The sequence below is a fragment of the Pterocles gutturalis genome, unplaced genomic scaffold, assembly GCF_000699245.1.
Source record: "Pterocles gutturalis isolate BGI_N339 unplaced genomic scaffold, ASM69924v1 scaffold36432, whole genome shotgun sequence".
NCBI classification, from domain to species: Eukaryota; Metazoa; Chordata; class Aves; order Pterocliformes; family Pteroclidae; genus Pterocles; species Pterocles gutturalis.
The window spans coordinates 17752-37414 of NW_010114018.1; the positions used below are offsets into that span (position 1 = coordinate 17752).

Below are 19663 nucleotides of genomic sequence, written 5' to 3' on the forward strand. Positions count from 1 at the left end.
AGAGGCTAAAACGATACCCAAGGAAGCAGGGGGAGAGGAAGTGTGCTGAGAAGTGGCTGCGGAGGGGCAACACACGCCTTCACGTAAGGCAGGTGGGACAGGCTCTGAGTGGGATGCTCCAGGCTTAGCACCAGCGAGCTAATGTGCCACATTACATAACTGAGGATACTAAATGCGGTCCAGGTGAAAAAACACTTTGCCTTTGATGTATCCTGTGAGGATCTCGTGCAGATACATAGTCCTCACAAGACCTCTACAAGAAAGGAATTTGTCACTGGGCTCGTTTGACACAAGAAGTGACTGAGGCAGAGAGAGCTTGAATGAACTACTGAAGGTCACACAGTAAATTAGTGGCTGATATAGGAATAAGCCCCTGGAGGTGTTGTGTTTCATTTGTAAGATCATCATTTCTCTGATATTTAACTTCTGCTTAAACAAAACCCCATTTACCTTCTGCAGAGAGGCACTGCAATCACTTTTTTTCTTGCTAACATATTACAGTCCTCATGTCTGCTATTTGTCAATGTATTTGGCTGAAATGCACTGAAGCAGGGACTCCTTTCTTCCCAGTGAGGTCTGGATCTGCACTCTTCCTGCCATCCTGCTGCAATAAATGTGATTGCCACCAAAATCATAACAGCTCTGAGCAGCTCTTTAATTAGGATCATTCCTACCTTCCTCTTGACTGGAAGCATAGAAGGGACACAGCATCACCATTGTTTGGCTGCCTACGGGCTCCAGCCAACTCACAAACACAAGGAGGGGCTTCGGGAGGCAGCGGTGTGCTGGTTCCAGCAGAAAGAGCAAACGGGCTGTGGAGGAGGCCCTGGAGGGTTGGCTGGGTGAATGTTGAGCAGAAGCTGGTGACTCTGAGGACATGCACAGGATGAGGCCATGCATACACCACAAGAATGGGCACAGGGCAAGGAGCACAAGACAGGATGAGAACAGGCAAGGGACGATGAGAGGATGATAACAGGGAGATGAGCATGGCACCCCACTGCTGCTAACACAGAGACCGAGAGTGAAACCTGGGAAATCAGCACTGGGAAGACTCTCCTGCCACAGATAAGAATGAGTAGCATAAGCAGGAAAATTTGCATTCATTTCACTAAAGTTGCTGAGGTCACATAACTGCAGCAGCAGCAAATATTGATCAACCAGGCAAAACTCGCAAAACTCCTCAGAAGGATTTATTCACCATGTCACTGGCCTCTTGTGGAGCAGAGGAGGTGTTCCACACAGAGGGCTATGATTCAACCCATGAGGAGAGGAAAGCTTGAGATGGAAGAAAGGTGGGAAAACAAAAAAGAGCTAACAACAGAAGGAGGGAGACATTATGAAGCTGAAAAGTCATGGCACACATTTCTCTGCCTCTTAAAGAGCAGGGGGGAGTTCAGGAGGATTAAAAAATACTGTGGATGTGGCATCTGTAGGATGAAGGAAATCCCCAGGAGCAGTGCCTGGGGTTGAAGAAGCTGTATTTCATCCATCTTTCTCTGCTATTCTCTGCTATATCTCTTGTGCACCTTGGCCTAAGATATGCTGTTTCCCTGTGCCCTAACTCCCCCCTCCCCAGGAGGGGTGACCGGACTTCTCTACCACCAAAGGGTTTGACAGCATAGATGTTATACTGATTACAAGGTGCCAAGTCCCTGCTGGGACTAGGAACCAGTTTAGGACTGAGGAGTGAGACTGCACAGGTAAAATTTACACAAGATCTCCCCTCCTGCCCCTCAGCAGCCCCTGTTAGCCTTGTATTTCCCTTGCCTCCACCAGCACCCATTGATCTTCTCACACGCACTGTCCAGGCAGCCTTCAACTGCACCAACAGCCCTTTGCTCTGCTGTCACCTTCATGAGGGAGCCCACAGAAGTGGCCAGAAAAATCATAGAAGCTAGTTCATTTAGAGCAATTTGGGCTGTACAGATTTCACCTACCTCTTGCTGCTCACTGTGGGACTCAGAACAGAACCATTGATATGCTTTCTTATGTAATAAACAAGTGGTTTACATGCTTAAAACAAATTACCACTTCAACAGGGGTTCTCCAGAGCCCTGGCTATTGCATTGCCTGTGAGCCAGCATGTTTCCCAGCCTGGAGATGCACACAGTAGGTGTTGCTGAAAAGCAAAGTCAATGAGTAGATACAGGGTTGGTACCAGCTATTGCTTGACCAGAGGGTATGACTGATTCATTAGGCTAGCTCGCCATATTTCCACTTTGCAGCCTGCATCTCAGTGCCTCAGTTCCAGACTGATGGTGATTCTGATGCCAATGTACAGGTCACTGGAGATTAGGCTTTGATTTCTTTCCATTTCAGCAATTCGTAGCTGACTGCATAAGCAGAGTCAGATACAAACCCACTGCCTGGATCACCACCTGCCTGTTCAAAATCTGGGTCAGTGTGGCATTTGAAAACATGAACAGACAACACAGCCCTGCCAGGCAGAAGCAAAGAAGGAAAGCAACCGTGAGAAGTGCTATTGATGTCAAAAGAGAAACATACAGACACAGGAGGCAGCAGGTTTTGTCTTTATCCTGCATTTAATTGTCTTTGGTGCTTTCTTCCCAAGGGCATTTAATTTTAACTGCCTCTTCCATGTTGATGGAGAAGACCAAAAATGGCCTATGGTGATTGCATGTCTGGCAGGGAACCCCCTGGGGGCTGCATCCTCTGCATCCTGGGACAATTTCTTCTGTCCAAGTGACCACAAAAGCAGCCCGAGGAGTGGCTCCCATAGTGATAATATTTATCTGGTTATTTCCAGGGATTGCCCATGTCCCCAGACTTTTCTTGCCTGGACACTGACTACAGGGAGTTTCCCTCCCTTGTGCTGGGTCTCATAGCTTTGGCAACCCCACCTCATGTCTAGCACCATGTGCTGAGGTTATGAGACCCAAGGCAGCACACTGCCTCCGCTCTCCAATGGGTGAAACAGAATGTCCCTCGGGCACAGATGAACCAGGTGGAAAAGGTGAAGGAGGCCCTGTAGCTCGTGATGTACTCCAGCACAGAGTAGAGGCTGAATAAGCCCTCAGGATCTCTTTCCTGCCTGTTGATCCCAGTGTGGGGGGAGCGAGTCCTCTCCCATGCTCAAACATCTGAGAATTGCCTGGGAGTCTCCCGCTCCCAAAGGCAGGACATTCAGCAGCTGCTGGATGGCCCAACAAACAAAAGTAGCAACTTCTGCAAAACATATCTGGACATCAGCCATATTAACCATGAGTGCTGCTCTCCCCTGTGGATACAACAGCTGCCCATTGGAATAAACAGGAAACCATTTTATCCTCTGAGGAGCAAGAAAGGTGAAGGGGCCATGACTGTAAATTGTGTGTCTCTGGGTTTGGGGCATGCAGCATGAGCCACAAACAAATAGGTCTTCTGTTTTTTCTCATAGAGTGGGGACTCAAATGCTGGGCTTCTCCTTCTGAGCTGGTTCTCTGACCTAATGTTACCCTTTTCTCCAGTGCAAGAGACAAAAGAGCAGAAGTCCTGGTTTCTTCACTGAGGTTTTGGAAAGCAGTCAAATAGCATGGCAGTACTATGGCAATACAGCCCTGTGGCAATACACCTAACTAGGTCACATGAAATACAGGTGTGATTTGTCTTGTCTGATTCTTCATGACTTGGTTGTTTGCATGGTCCTGGCTACAAATACATGTGCTTCTGCACTTTGCCTTCCTACCAGTTGGTGATGTTCATTGGGGAAAACCTTGAGCCCCTTTGGGATCAACTTTTCTTGGCCATTTTAGAGTCCTTACTTTTCCAGCCTCTTGGAAAGCAAAATGATTTTACGTCAAATGAAGGCAGCCAGTGAGAATTTGCTTTTGCCCATGGAGTTCTTCAGCTGCTGGGCTCCTTGGACTTGTGTCATGCAGGAGGTCAGGTAATTTGGGCCAAAAGGGGCCTTCTGACCTCAACAACTCAAGTTTCAGTTCAACTCAAGACTGGGGAAGCTTCACCCTCTTTCCACGTGATGCATCTATTACCGTAAATTGCATCTCCACCTGAATAGGGTAAAGTGACATTGGTGCAGTGTGGCAGTAGTGATGTTACTGTGGAAACCACGTTATTTTAATTGCCTGACTCAGGAGAAGCCAGGTAAATCCGACATTGTAACTCCCCTGTTGCAGCAACTGTGCTGCCAAAAGATCTGGACTAAGAATCAGGTACGTAGAGCTCTGCCACTGAGCAGTTTGTGAGAACCTCGTGGTGCTGGGAAAGCTGTTCCCCTATTTGTGCAGGCCCTCACCTGCTGGACCCACACGGATGGCAAACCTCCCAGACTGCTGACAGTCTCTGCACTCGCGGTCAGATCACCAAACACCTCCTCATTACGAAACACACTACAAAATAGAAGATAACTGATAATGTTGAATGTGGACATTATTCTGGTATGAGGATCTGGGATGGTGATATTACTTGTATGCTAGATGACCTGCCGACTACTGTCATCCTAAAAACCTGATAAATATCTTTAGCACTGTGTGTTTAACTCTGTAGTCCTAGTGATATACTGAAGCTCATCTTTACGACCACTTGTGACAGGGTCCACAAAGTACCAGGTGTAGTTTGAGACCTGACAGATTCCACCAAGTGAAGGATTTCCAGAAAGAAAAGATGCCTACGTATCTGTTTGTACTGCAGATGTGCTGGATGCTGATGAACACACAGCATGTGGCCAGCTGTGGATAGACCTGCTTCCCACTCAGCAAGCATTTTGTGGGTATTTTGATCAAGGCAGGCAGGATAATGCTCCTGCTTTCATTCTGAGGGTCCAAAAGTGTGTGGTGCAAAGAGCATACAAACTGGTGTTACCTGGCTTTTCTGTCCAGACGTCTATGTGCTTTCTAGCCAAATTGCCCACACAGGAGTCTGAGAAAAGCTAAAAAAAGTGTTAGAAACAAGGAGCGGTGAGATGAAGTAAAGATTAAGAATGGGGAGAGCATCTTGGCTGGATGAAAGCTGAAGGGCAGTGAGGAGAGGGATGGCCAAGAAGCAGCAGATGCATGTCCCTTGATGTCCCGTTCCTAACAGGGAGCCCTGAGAGCTGATCCAGCATGTTATACCCTAATGTCCTGTCTGCCTGTGAAGCCAGCAGGTTTGAGAACAGAAGAGGGAGGCTTGTGCTGGGCACCCTGCAAGGTGCCCAGGGACTGACTGCAATGGCCAGGAAGAGGAATAGGAGGGGATGACTATACAGAGAAAAAGAGAGAGCAGCCATGAGGCATGCAGTGGGGTGGAGAAGAAAATGGACTGGCTGGCATTGCTGGGAGAGACCTGGAGCAGAGATATGCAGGAAGGAGGAAAGGATGTTGCAAAGGGATGGACAAAATCAGACAAAGAGCAGTAGCGGGCATTTGTACATCACAGCTGCAGGAGAAAAAGTAGTTTGGGATTTTGAAGGAACCTAGCCCAGAATTAGAGGATACAGGCCATTAGTCAAACTTCCGAAAGGACCTGAAACTCAGTATAAGACCCCCTGCCCATCAGACCACATCACAGGTGCCCAGACCCATGACACATGTGCCATTCAGCAAGGTGATGTCATGGCAGCATGGAATTGCTGCACCACAGTGTCCCTTGCAGAGACTTCTCCCTTTTTTCTCTTGGACTTTTCTTGCACAGTCCAGAGCAAAGCACAGGGATTTCTTTGCCTCTGGGAGACCAGTTCTCAGCCTGGCGAGGGCTGGAGAGGCCCTAGAACGTGTTTATGTTATTCATGTCAGCAGGTAGACTCTGCCACTGGGACTGGGCTACTGTTGTGCCAGGTACCACACAAAATCATGATAAGGGGTGGTCTGTGCTCCAAAAAGGTTATTATGCAGGACAGACAAGGAGATAAAGTCGCTGGCTCAAGTGGCCCAGTAAGTCAGTAGTAGAAAGGGGGAAGGAGCCCTGGCTTCCTTCATCTGAGGTCAGTGCTTGGTGGACCAGCTCAGATTGTTTCTCACATTGCCCACATCAGCATATTCTGCTTGCCAGTGTTTATCTCACATCCCTGAGAAATAGCCCTCAGGACTCTGAAGTCTGGCTTTGTTTTATTTTATGCAGGAAGTGATACTCACAACACGCTCAGAGGTTACGTTGCTGCATTGCATCTCATCCTACACAGAGATGGAAGAGATCTGAGCAGTGCAGATGTGATGACTCAGTTTTGCTGGATTTTACAGTAGTAGAGCTGCACTGACATCTCCACAGAGATATTCTGATGAGCTTGGTGTAAGAGGAAGGAGAATCAAACCTAGTGAAGCTTCCCCAAAGTTAGCCACCCAAAGCAAGCCTTCACCAAAGCCCTTCTCCTCCAATTCAGCAGTGCAGCACACAGGGAGGAAGGACATGCACATCTCCCCAGTTTCAGATACCTATGATGCAAAAACACCTACTCGATCTAGTTGCCCTGACCTCCTTTGGTAGTCAACATAGAGCAAACAAATGCAATTTGGGCACAGCTTCTCTGGTTTCTTTTAAAAGGTTACTTTGGATAAAACAACTTGCTGTGTGGAAGTGCTCACTCCCCTGCACTGACGCAGAGAGCACCTTGCTCTTGACACCTGGTCAGGTGAATCCCAACCCGGCCCTCCCATGGAGAACCAAAAATCTGGCAAGAGCCCAGTGCACTGGATCTCTTTGGAGTGAGAAACTCCCCTCCACTCACACAGATTAACACATCTCATGCAGAATTACATGTAATCTGCAAGTTCTTTGGGGGCCAGTTCATTGTGGCAAGAGGTGGGTGGCTCCTGTATCAGCTCAAGCTTTGAACTAAAGGCACCTGAGCATCCCTGGCAGATGCCTGGTTTGGGGTGGTTACACTCATCTGACTGTACTTCCCAAGGAGACAAGCGAGGTGTGGGGAAGGGGCCTCCTCTGCCAGTGACATGGCACTGAGGTAAGGAAGGGCCAAGGTCAGGTCAGTAGGCAAGGTAAGGGAATGCTGTGTGGCTCAGATGTAAAGTGGCTACACGTGTCTGGTTTTACTCTCTCTGTTAGCATTGGATTTGAGAACAGTATTTTTGGTCACCTAAGGACACCCAGACAGTTACTCTGTCCCAAGTGTCAGCATGCCAGAACTTCAGGGATGACCAAAAAGAGGTACCTTCACCAGGAGGATGACCAAGTAGCTATAATTTGAGGAAAAATCTGGTCATCTTCACCAAGAAGACCACCAATCCCTTATCAAGTAGATACTGCCAAGCATCTACCCAACTGAGAACTGCTGTTCCTCACTAAATTTCTATCTGTAGTGCGATGTTCAAAACAAGCCATTGCTAATCAATGATCTTGAGTTCCAAGATAATACCAGAGTTGTGCACAACCCAGCTCTGCTTCTTGTGATAGAGCTGCATACATTAGTTGCTAAACAATGTTGTTTCAAGCCGTACGTACACTTACATAACCTCATACCATATAATCAACACATTTAATAGCACGAAGAGATCAATCATTCTGATCCTCATCACAGAAATATACCTCTGCTCCCTATCATGTCACAAAAACAACAAAAAGAAACAACAAAAAAATTTCCAACCTCTGCACCTGCCAACACCCAGCATAGCTTGATGTACCTTGAGATGCTGGCTCTTTTAAAACCTGTGAGCAACACACAGCCACCACTGGCAGTCAGCAGCCAAAATCCTGCCATGTGTTGCTGCTCCAGTACAGAGCAAAGATCATGGGGAAAGGCTGGAGGGAGGTCTACAGGGGGAAGGCAAAGAAAGGGAAGGGGTGATGGAAACAAAGCCCTTTGTACTGTGTTCCCCTCCCTGGTTCCCTCTGCAGGACACTCTCTCTCCCCACCCAACCTCCCTCCATTGCTGGGTGCTCTTTCCAAGCCTGGGACCAGAGGCTTGCAGCCTCCTGGGGAGGTAGCATTAGCAGCAGGCTGTAGGTACTCATTGTATACTCATCTCCTTGTTTGCTTTGCTCTTGCTGCACTTCTGGAAGAAGGACCATAGATAAGACAGGTACCGCCAGCATCTCTGAAGCAAGGACAGAGGTACTGTGGAAAGGTGGCAGGGACTGAGAGACCTGTTAGTACAGTGCTGCGTGGGCTATGGCATGTGGCAGGAAAGTAGCCACAACACCACACTGCTGCTTCAAGGCCATGTTGACCCTGCTCTAATGGGCCTCCTAATGATGCTGAAATATCAAGTGATCAAAGGACATAGGAGCTTGTGGAGTGGGGGGGGATGCTTTCAAACAGATGCTGGCAGTTATGGAAACTTCAACCTCCAGGTAAGGATGTGGCCCTGCTATTGCCAGGTTCACTTATTCCTCCTCCATTGAGGTGATCCTCTCCATGCAGCAAAAACCTCTTTTTTTAAAAAAAAGGGAAAAGAAGGCTGCCTGCTTTTGCCCCAGTGTTGCTTGCTCCAAGAAGTGCTGTGAGGTGCTTGGCATGTGCAAAAATACAGGACGATAAAATCACTTGTGTGAGCTTTCTGGAGACCTATCCCTGCCTATCTATTGGCAGTCTTTGGGCCAGCCTCCTCTTCCCTCCACCCCTCCACAAAGGTCAGCCCTATCCAAAAATTTTGAGAATAAAGAGCAGGAGGCTGTTCCTCCAACACGCAGCCAGTCTCACCAGGGCCACCACCCCCCTAACCCCATAACCACCTCCAGCCACATTAGGAGTGCACTGTGTGCCTCGCAAAACACCCACAGAGAAGCAAAGAGGGATGCTGTTGAACCCCACAAGGGTTGCAGTGGAGCCCAGCCCTTGTGCAACAGCTGCCAGGATGGGTGCAGGCTGTACCCCACCACCCCAGCCCAAGGGACCCCTTGGTTTCCCCTCGGGGAGGAGGAGGCAGCCTGTGTGCAGCCACAGCCCAGCATCCTCAGGGCTCTGGTACCCTCTGCTGGCCCTGAATGTTTCCTTTGCGAATGAAGCCTCTTCTAGGGTGTGTTTTTCAGTCTGAAGGTCACTCGCAGACACAGCAGCAGCCTTTCTGGCACCCACAGCTGCTTTGCTCACCTGAGGTGCCCAGCACTGCACTGTCCTGAGGCCCCCATCCATGCCCTCACACATCCGAGCTGGCCCTGAGCTGCCGAGGGCAGGGACCAACCCACACCTCACAGCATTGGGAGGACGCTTGAGAGAACCAATGCTACTTCACTAGAAATGACAAAAACCTGCAAAATTTGATGAGTGCAAGGTCATGCAGCAAATGCAGAAGGGCAAGGAGCTGTGCACCCCAGGGCAGAGAGCCCCACAGGCTCATGGAGAGAGTGGGACAACACGCCCCAGCGCCATCAGCACATGAAGGAGGTAGCAGAGACTCTGTGGAGGAGGGAACACAGCTCTTGTGTGTCACTCCACAATGCCATCCTTACTGGGGCAAGCCAGGGGTTCTGCCCATGCCTCTAGCAAGGTTTTCAGGCACCCTTTACAGTGCAGGGTAAAGCGTTTGCCTGCTGCAGCCCTTGAAAAGGGGAAGGAGGGATAAGCAAAGAGCAACTTGAAGCAGGGAACTGATGGTGGATGGCAGCACACTGCACAGAGAGACAGGGTAAGGTGCCTCCCACTCAGCTAAACCCAACACTGGAGCTTGCACTAAAAGGATTTATGCCTTAATAGACAGATCAAACCCTGAATGAGAAATTAGTTTCTGCCTTTGGGGCTGTTGGTGCTGCCATGGGGCTGCATCCTGCCTCACGGCAAGTCCCCAGGGTAGGTGCTGGGCAGGGGGTAACACAGGGTGAGCAGGAGAGAGGCCTTTCCAACCAACATCCTGCATTGCCTCCATAGGGGGAAGAGGATACATCCCCTCTGTCCCTCCAGGCAGCCAAAGACCCTTGGCTACCAATATTAGTTTTTATTTTAATACAAACTAAAAGCTTTTGGAGTTCAAAGAAACATTGATGTGACACAGGGACAAAGCACGCAAGGGGAACACTGACTGCCCCAAAGACTGGTTTGAGATGGAGGCTCCAGGCTGTCTGGCTCCCCAGGAAGCTGGAAAAAACTTCCAGGAGCAGGTGCCAAGCCCACAGGGCTCCCTGCCCAGGCACAGGCAGGCGACAGGCAGCAGCAGTTCCCTCCCCACACATGGGACAGGGAGGTCACTTGATGCGGTAGAGGACTTTGCGTTGCATGCGGTGCTGAATCTCCCCCCGCCGCATCATCAGGTGCAGCACCTTGTAGATGGCATGTTCCGGGTATTTCTAGAAAAGGGGAGAAGAGGGGTTGATGAGCCAGCAGGAAAAAGCTCACCGCAGCCCAGCTGCAACCTGCAACCACTAAAGCCTGGCTGTACCTCTCTGCAGGGAGGGAGCGTGGTAGCAGGAGGTGCTCACACTCGTTTCTCATTTCACTGTTTCAGGTCTGACTGCATCCAGTATCACAAATCAGACAGTTCTGGTTTCAAAGGTAGGACCCCGAACTACCCAAACAGCCCCAAACCCCAGTGCTTCTGCAGAAAAGTGAGCTCTCGCCTCACTCCCCTTAAGCTTGACAATCACATTGTACACTACTCCCTACAAATAACTTCAAAAGCAAATCTGACCAAATGGCTCTCTTGGGGAATGAGTTTCACCCCTCAACCAGCAGCCCAGGGTGCCTGGTTTCATATCCCAACCCTCTGCAGGGTCCCTGGCCCACCTGCCGCATGAAGTCCTGGACAATGCTGTGCTCCGACACCTGAGAGCCAATAGCAAAGCGGCGCTTGAGCTGCTTCTCAATGCGGGACAGCATCTCTTGGTCCTCCTGTGTCGTGAAGCCTTCTGCCCCTGGAGGAAGAGGTTGTGTTAGCTCTCCGTGCTGCCCAGATGTCACTCTCAAAGCCAGAGTGCCTGTCTCTTGTGTCTCCCAACCACACCTACATGTCTCAGAGACCTTAGGGAACCCATGAGCAAATCCACCTTCAAAGGTTGTGGAGCTTCAAAGACACAGCTGAATATGGGATGGTTGGAGCTCCCTTGAAACCCTTCACGCTGCGCTGCCTCCCAAGGAATCATTGTCTCCAGCCCCATAGGGAAAAGGTTAGAGGACAAACACGTTGGGGAACCGCCTCCAGCACTGGACCCTGCCCTTAGGAGCATGAGGAGCCAGACCATCCCTCTCTTGCCCAGCACGGGTGGAGACCCTCAGCATCATTTGTCACTGCCCTCCCTGTGAGACACAGCCACACAGCCATGATGGCCCCTTGCTGCCACAGGCATCACTTTGTCTTTGCATGTGCCCAGAGAGTGCCTGGTAGCACTCCCTGCCTCTGCCAGCCCAGTCCCAGGAGGGGAGCCCAGCTCTCCTTGCCCTGAGCACCTGACCCCAGCATGTCCCCCCTGCCCCCAGCACAGAGTGTCTCCCCCTCACCTGACAGGCTGCCTGACATGGCTGCATCAAGTGTGGACACCTGGAAGAGCCGCAAGGCCTCCTCAACATCCACCTCAGTGGCGAAGGGCTGAAGCTTCATCTTTGCCAGGGACTCAGCGATGCGCACGATGGCCTCCAGCTGCCTGTGGCCAAAGGACACATTCCTTGCTTTCTACTGCGGCTCCAAGGGGTCTCCTCCTTCCCTCGACCTCCCACCTATCCCACTCCATGCACCTCCCGCCTCCACCTCTGCAGCACCTCCAGTGTTGCCTGATTCACAGAGGGCTCCCCCAAACCCTAGCATCCCACTAATCCCCTTCCTGGGTTATCCCAGGTGACACCCTACTATTCAATCCCAACCCCAAGGGTTTCGGTGGAGTGAGGAGGGCAGGGTTGCTCACCGGACAGTGATGGGGATGCTGGAGCGGCGGTCACTCTCCTGCTCGTGCTGGCGAGTGCCGTTCCGCATCAGGATGTAGCGGTTCTTCAGCTTCTCTGCTGCCGGCGCCGACAGCCGAGGGCCACACTTCCTGCAAGAGAGGACAAGAGCTGGAGGTGGCACTGCGGGGAGGGTCCCCCAGGCAGGGGGGTTCCTGGACATCCTTTGCTTCCTCAGGCCATGCTGCAGCACTACTGGGAGCTGCTCTCGCTTCCCTTTTTTCAAGGCAGGAGTTAAAAAAAGTCACCCAGATAAAGTGCTTGCAAATACCGTCTGCATGGTTCACTTCTCACCACTGCCTCCCACCACGCAGCTTGGGCGCTGCCAAAACTCACGCCTCTCACTCACGTCCGACAGAAGGAGATGAACTTCTTCAGCTTGTTCAGCTCAATCTCGCCCTCCACAGCCTGGGTCTGCGTGAAGGCGCTCACATGCAACGACATCACGTGCTTGGCCAGTGTCTAGGAGAGCAAAGGGCTGTCAGGCAGCAGGAAGCCCCTTGCTTCCCCCTCCCAAAAAACAGGTCACCACAAGTCCCAGCTGTACCCACGTGCCCCAACCCACCATGTCTCGCTCCTCATTGTGCTCATCCTTGACGATGAAGATCATGTCGAATCGGGATAGGATGGTGGGCATAAAATCAATGTTCTCCTCACCCTTGGTCTCATCCCAGCGCCCAAAGACGGAGTTGGCAGCTGCCAGCACTGAGCAGCGGGAGTTGAGTGTGGTTGTAATTCCTGCCTGTGGGAGGAAGGAGAAATGTATGGGATCAAGATTGTGTCCATGTCACAGCAGTGCTAGAAGACTATTAGCTCACAGTGAAAGGCCCAAAGCAGTTTGCATCTAAATAAAACCCCTGAAGTAGCACCCAATTGCTCTGTAATGGTTCCATGCTGGAGAGGGGTCAGCACAGGGGCTACATGGGGACGGACCCACATGTCCTTCTGGAGGAGGACTGCCTTCAGCTGAGACTTGAGCACCAAGTAACTTTATTTAAAACCTCATATCAAGGGCAAGGACACACAAGACCTTATCACCAAGTTTCCAACCTGAGACAGAACTAGGCAGCTGGGGCCAAGACCCCCTGGGCAGCCCAGGGACGAAGTGCAGGTTTGCAGGTAATAGGGCAAGAGCAACCATTAAGGAAAAGTTTAGTGGGTGTTCTGTTACCAGGGACTGAACAGCTAAGGGGTGAGACAGAGTGACCTGGAGGGAGCAGAGGTGCTACAAAAAACAGGTTGAGCAGTGGAAATGAAGAGAAACTCTTGCTTTGAGAGAAGATTGGGCACCAGGATGTCAGGCAGTTTCTGTAGACCTTTGAGGGTGTGGAGAGCAGTGGGAAGGAAGAAAAAGAAGTAACATCTGTGACACAGGGATACCAGCAAAACTACTACATCTAAGAGGAGCAGAGGACAGGCAGAGCAGAGGAAGCTCATTATTCAGGTTGCCTGAGAGAAGACAACCCAAAGCCTGCAAGCAGGGCTGACTGGTCTCAGGCGAGAGAAACCAGTAACCATCAAAACCACTGCCTGGACAAGCCACTCTAAAACGGACAATTCTGTCAAAGGATGGGTGACCGCTGGTTGCTGGGCTCTCAGGGAAACCCAGCGGCAAATCAGGCTCCTGCCCTGGGGTGACACGCACCCGCAGCTCACCTTAGCAATGGAGATGGTCTGCTGCTCCATGGCCTCATGGATCGCCACGCGGTCATCCTCCCGCATCTTCTCATCCGAGGTGGGAGAAATGAGGTGGAGTGAAAAAAAAAAAGTCACAATCAGTCACCTCCGCTGGACCTCAGCTACACACCCACCGATGCCAACCCCCAAGGTAAAGCTCTGCAAGGATCTCTGCTCAAGAGTGCAGGATGTAACCAGAATTTCCCTGCAGTCCCATCCCCTGACCTTCCCCGAAAGAAAGCGAGGCAGCCTCAGAGGAGTCACCCTTTCTACTGCAGCTCTGGGCTCTCCCAGGAGCAGCTTGCAGCCCAAGGGCTCTCTTCCCCACTCCCACGCAGGCAGCCCCGTGGGTACCTTGTCAAACTCATCGATGCACACCACTCCCCCGTCCGCCAGCACCATGGCTCCTCCCTCCATGAAGAAACTCCTGGAGGAAGGGTCGCGGATCACTGAGGCTGTCAAGCCGGCAGCGCTGCTGCCCTTTCCCGAGGTGTATACCTAGAGGTGTGTGGGACAAGGAAGGGGACAGCACGTCAGCTGCCACTGCAGGACCTGGGAACCCACCACTCCAGCCGGAGGACAAAGCACCCCCGGCACCACAAAATCCAGAGCTGCTGGAGGAAACACAAGAACCTCCAGGAAAGCCCCCAGCACATGCCAAAAGCAGATCTGCTGGGTACAGAGCGAGAGTATTTCCTAGTCCCAGGCCTCAGACTAAGCAGCTGTGATGCACCGGATGGCTTGCAGACACAAACACAGGTATTAAGTACAGAACAGGGAGTGATTCATTGTTTGGTGGGTTGCTGCATTAGCTTTGTTTCCCCTCCCCGAGGGAACAACACAGTCAGAGGCTGAGTTTAATAGAGACTACAAGAAAACACAGTTGAAAATATAATTTCATGCCTGGGCTCAGCCTGGAGGCCTGTGCCTGAGATGCCGTCAACTTCATTTGTCCTGACCAGCCAGCCTCTCCGCTGATCAAGTCTCAACAATACACAAACAGCACCAGTCACGTCTTTGGATGTCTGCAAAAATCAGCTGACTCATACCATAATGAAGGTACCTGCTCCCCCTTCCCTCCCTTGTCCGCCGTCCTGCACCCCATCTCTTCTAGGCTAGCACCAGAAATGGTAGCTCGCACCTGTGCCCACCAGCCTAGCTGTGGATGCACAGGCAGGTATCTGGTATGTCCTGGTCTTCAGTGCCGTGCAAGGAAGAGAAAGAAGAAACCAGCCACACTACAAGTGGGCACCTCAAACCACTTACCCCAATGGGCGAACACTTCTCAACGAACTTCAGCAGCTGGGATTTGGCCGTGCCGGGGTCACCCAACATCAGTAAGTTGATGTCTCCTCTGCGGGTCAGCCCATCTGGGAGCCTGGAGTGACAGGGTGGGAAGAAGAGAGGGGGGAGAGATGGTGAGCCTTTATTCCGATAAAGCATTGCTGACAATGGGCAGGCAGCTGGCAGCACCACCAGAAGACTGTACAAGGGTTTTGTGCCACGAATGGCACCCCTGCCACCACTCTCTCTCCACCAGACTGACTTTTCCTCACCTCTTGCGAGATCCTCCAAATAAGAGGCAGGCAATGGCCTTCTTGATGTCAGCGCTGCCATAGATGGAGGGCGCGATGCTCTTGGCGATAGTCTCATAGATGTTGGGCATGGCAGCAAGGCAACGAAGTTCCTCCTCTTCCTGAGGGGTCACTGAGCCAGTAAAGCTGTGTCCTGGACACAGATGAGGAGAATGATGTAACAGTGAACAAATGGATGTTTTGAAGTAAATGACACTACTCCCCCCACACCCCCTACCACCAAAATCTCTTCTTGAAGATCATGCCCAGTGCTACCAGGTGGGAAAGGTGGAGAGGGCAGACGTTTGCTATCCCAGCAAAACAGGCTGCGTCCTTATGGGCTGGTGGGAAACAGCAAGGATCTTGGGCAAAGCAGCTCTGGAGGAACCAGAGGGAGAATTACAGTCAGAACCATGTTTTAAATACATAGCTCAATTTTAATCATTGACTTCAGCCCAGATGCTCAGGGATGGCTTAGCAGATTCCCACTATGATCAAAAAGATAAAAGCACTTAAGTTCCCTGGAGGACTCAGGCTGAAGCCTCCTCATTTAATATCACTGAGAAAAAGTAACACAGGACATGATTATAGAGCATCCAGAGTAACTTAGACCCCTGGACTGGCTTGAACCTGCTGCTCTATGAGCAGCACAGAAGGACCCAGGCGGGGATTTCATACAGTCCTTGCTGAGGGACCACCTCACTCAGGAAGGGAACACTCCCAACATCAGGGTACTGACACAGACCAGATGGGCACCAAAAGCAACCCTCACCTGAGCCTTCCACGTCCACCTGGATGCCCACCACACGGATGTAAGCGCTTCGGATGCCCACACCCACATTGTCACGGCTTCTGTGCTTGCTCTGGGCAGACTTCTTAATGGAGTAAATGCCCATGACAGTGACTCTGTTCCCTGGGACAACTTTGTCACACAGGTACCTAAGAGGAGGAAGGGGAAAGCAGAGGATGGTAGCAGGGGAAAGGATGGCACCAGCAACACCCGTGAGCCCTGCGGGGTCAGGGTGGGGAGACCATGCTGGTACCTGTCGCAGTACAGCTGCAAGTGCCGGGGCATCTCCCCGTGCGGCACAGCATCTGGGGACTCCTGCAGCTTCAGGACCTGGAAGTCCACGCACTTGCACTTATCTGGCATGATGAAATAGGGGTCCAGTGGGCACTTTGGGCGGCCGGCTTGTTCTCTGTGCAGAGAGATCAATCAGGGATGGCTGCTGGCACTCAGGTGCCACCCCTGGCAGCCCCTCTATAGAGGGGACAATGGTGATAGAGCCCAGAGCAGCCACCCCTCCAAGTGGTGCCCAGCAGGTGAGAAGGGCAGTCACACAGGACTGAATCAAAGGCTCACCAAGCCTCCTGTCTTGCCTTCAAGAGCTGCCAAAAGCAAGCATGAGAACAAGCCAAAGACAAGGTGATACTTGCCTGAATACTCTCCCTGCCTCCCCCCTCTCCCCTGCTAGCTAAAAGCAGGGAGAGAGGTAATTCATTAATTACACAGAAGGTAACAGTATAGACTTAGCAACATGGCAGGGCATTTTTCTTTATAAGCTCACACACGAAGCAAATGTTAAGTGGTTTCTGGTGAGAAAGCAATTAGCAACGTGACAAGGCTGCCATCGACCTCCCAGTCTCTCGAGACGTATCTGCCTCGCCAGACTACAAGCTCTCCAAGACAAGGAGCACCTCCACGTCCTGCTGCCATCTCAGTACATCACTACTGATGCCCAACTCCACACAGGCAGGGACGAGGCTTTCAGGGAGGGTAACACAAGAGTGCAGATGTACTTGTGCTGTCAAGGATCAGGAGCCAGGCGCTGCACAGACCACACGCAAGAACGATCCCTAACCCAAACACCTCTCAAACTGCATTAGAGATAAGGCACAGAAAATAAATACTGTCAGGCACAAGCTCAAAGACACAACCCACCGGATCAGTCGGTGCAAGAGCTGCAGCACAGAGGCAGCCTAACACTCACCGTGCGTGTGGGCATTGAGGGCTGTAAAGCACGATTGGAAGGTTAGTAGCAAAGCATCCCTACAGAAGGTAACACAAAACAGCCTCCATGGGGAGCAGGAACATACAAGTGAAAAGTTTGTTTGTAAAAAATAACAACTTAATAGGAAGTTAGGACAGCAGCTTAGTGCAGCATTATGGGACAGCTGGAGGGAGGAATGAACCTTTAGGTACCACAGGCAAAGCGCCCTATAGATATAACAAACTCTCCAGACACGGCTGCTCAACACTGCGTGCAGCACTGGTCACGTAGCACCGCGACCAGCACGACCACAGACAGACAGAGCTAAAACCTGCCAGCCATGGGCGCCTGCAGGCACAGGGGCAACACAAAGGGAAGAGGCAGAGAGCAGCAAAGATGATTCTGCCTCGTGTGACAGGGAGTTCACTCAATGCAGCAGGCATGGGAGGGAAGAGCACCAGGAGGAGGGGACGGAGCCTTTTTTCCCCCCACCAGCCTGCAGCATGCATCCCCACAGCAGTGCTTACGTGTTGCATTTTCTGGGGAGAGCGTAACCCTCCAGGCCTGGGCGCACCGCAATGTTGCTGATGGTGTTACGGCAGCTGCGGCACTGGAGGGCTATTCTGGTGGCTTTGGCTCTCACAGGGGTTGCGGCAATTACAATCCCAGGGATCTTCACAAGGTGGGACATCTGGTCGGACTGAAAATGGGAAAAGGTGAAGGAAAGGCGAGAAAGCCGTTATTGGAGGGTAGATGAGAAACTAAAGATGTTAAAGAAACACAGTTCTTTCTTAACTACACTTCCCACATTCATGGGACTAAGGTACCAGAACAAAAACCCCATGTTTCTTGACAATGTCACTCTCTCTCTCTAGAGCAGTAGGGGAAGGTTTCATGGCTTAAGCCATGCTGATTTCAAAACAAAAGAGAAAAGGACAAAACACTCCACGCAGAACATCACTAATAGCAATAATGTCCCCACAGCAGCAATCAGTAACAACAGTCCTTCACAGTCAGACTCAAGCTGCAGAGTATCCCTGCTTGTAAATTAGCGTACAACCCACATCCTGAACTATGTGATCAAGTAGCAAAAGCTTCCCTGCAATCACACCCACACAGGCAAGACCTGCCGCTGACTGCTCAGCACAGCAGCAGATTCACCTCACCTTCAGGCTGCGGATGTTGGCTGCGTTGGCATCCGACCTCAGCATGACCTGGATGTCTTGGAGAGTTTCCTCCCCTGAAGGACGAGGACGGGTGACCTCATCTGCAACTTCTTTTGCTGCTTCTTCCAACTACAAAGGGAACAGCTAGGCTATTATGGGCATGTTACAGTGTATTGCCAGGGCTGCTCCCACAATGTGGCAATGTCAGCACACTGGGTTGCCAGCCTCCTCCATCCTTACCAGCTGCAGGTGTTCCGCTGGTTGCTTGTACAGATAGTCAGCAAGATCTTCATCAAAGCTGGCCAAGTCTTCCATCTCCACCTCCACCCAGTACTGACCCAGGTTATAGTGCCGTTTAAGCTCATCCCTGGAAGGCAGTAAGCCATAAAGGTTTGCAAATCAGAAAGCAGCAGTCACCCACAGCAAAGGTACGACAGGCAGGGAGCAGAGAAAGCAGGTTCTGCAGAGCATCCTTAGGTTAGAAAGCAAATGGGAAAAATCAGGAGAGTACCAAGAGAGGCCCAGAGGGATCTGGGCAAATCTTCCACCCAAAACCACTTTGAAATGTGACGTAAGACCAGGGATACCAGTGCCTGCAGTGACAATGTAAAGTATAGCACTAATTGTTTACAAGAGTTACACAGCTGGATAGGCAACTAGAAAACATCTGCACAGGATAATACCTGTTATACCTAAAATATTATCCAAAAAAAGGAAGTAATAGCATAGCATGCAATGTTCTCCTTAAAAAAAGCCAGGGTGCATGAAATTCAGAGATAAAAAGTGAAAGACTGTTCCATCCCTTACACGATACGTCTCCACATTGTCTCACAGTTGTATCTCCAAGCTACAGAAGCAAAGGGACAGCCAAGGGACCTCCATAACCTCAGGAGGCACACATTGACAGTGCTGCACTGGTTTTAATGGACACAGACAAAACTCCAGACCAGAAAGCACTAAAACTTGAAGACAGACCTCGAATTTCAGAACTAGGTGCAATCTTGGCAGTGTGGATCCCTCTGTTGCTACCTCTGCCCCTAGCTGGCTGCCTAAAAATCTGGGAGAACACTAGACCTCAGTTTTCCTGTAAGTTTAAATGGGAACAACAACATCTCCTATACTGACAAAGAGCTCTAGAAGAAGATAAAAGCCGGCATATGTAATTGTATAGCTGGGGTGTGCACAGCAGGAAGCAGCTTAACAGCAGCTCGGACGAGCAAAGAGGAGCAAGTAAGGCACAGAGGGAGAGAAGGGCTCAGAGCAGCACCTGTATTTGAAGGTGAAGCCCGTCCGGTCCGTGCCCACCCGGTACTGCAGAACCTCCTTGAACCGCTTCTGCAGCTGGGACTTCCGAACCTGCCCTTCATCCACCGACGCATCGCCCCCAAAACTGTCGCTGTAGTAAATACCGGGGTCGTCGAAGCCGGACATGGTGACTGCTGCTCCGCTGCGGGGGCGAGAGCGCACGGTCGGCCCCAGCCGCCCCTCCTCCCTCACAGC

General features: G+C 51.2%; 1 protein-coding gene across 1 annotated transcript; it reads right to left on the bottom strand.

Moving 5' to 3' along the window:
- Positions 1-10068: 10068 nt before the first annotated feature.
- On the bottom strand, positions 10069-19654 carry MCM5 (minichromosome maintenance complex component 5). The gene is made up of 16 exons (XM_010074716.1): positions 19431-19654; positions 18404-18530; positions 18164-18292; positions 17525-17697; positions 16050-16205; positions 15779-15945; positions 14989-15160; positions 14699-14810; positions 13787-13930; positions 13412-13477; positions 12321-12497; positions 12105-12217; positions 11719-11847; positions 11318-11460; positions 10607-10734; positions 10069-10170 (listed from the first exon to the last, which is right to left on the bottom strand). Exons 1-16 carry the CDS (start codon positions 19592-19594, stop codon positions 10069-10071), a joined length of 2202 nt encoding a protein of 733 aa, XP_010073018.1. The 5' UTR covers positions 19595-19654.
- Between the last annotated feature and the right edge of the window lie 9 nt (positions 19655-19663).

Excerpts from the sequence above, each read along its gene's own strand:
- MCM5 (XM_010074716.1), bottom strand. The coding sequence starts at position 19,594 with ATGTCCGGCTTCGACGACCCCGGTATTTACTACAGCGACAGTTTTGGG. Across the intron at positions 18,531-19,430 it reads GGCTTCACCTTCAAATACAG|GGATGAGCTTAAACGGCACT; the intron begins GTGCTGCTCTGA and ends ACTGCCTTCCAG. Across the intron at positions 15,161-15,778 it reads GGTGGACGTGGAAGGCTCAG|GACACAGCTTTACTGGCTCA; the intron begins GTGAGGGTTGCT and ends ATCTGTGTCCAG.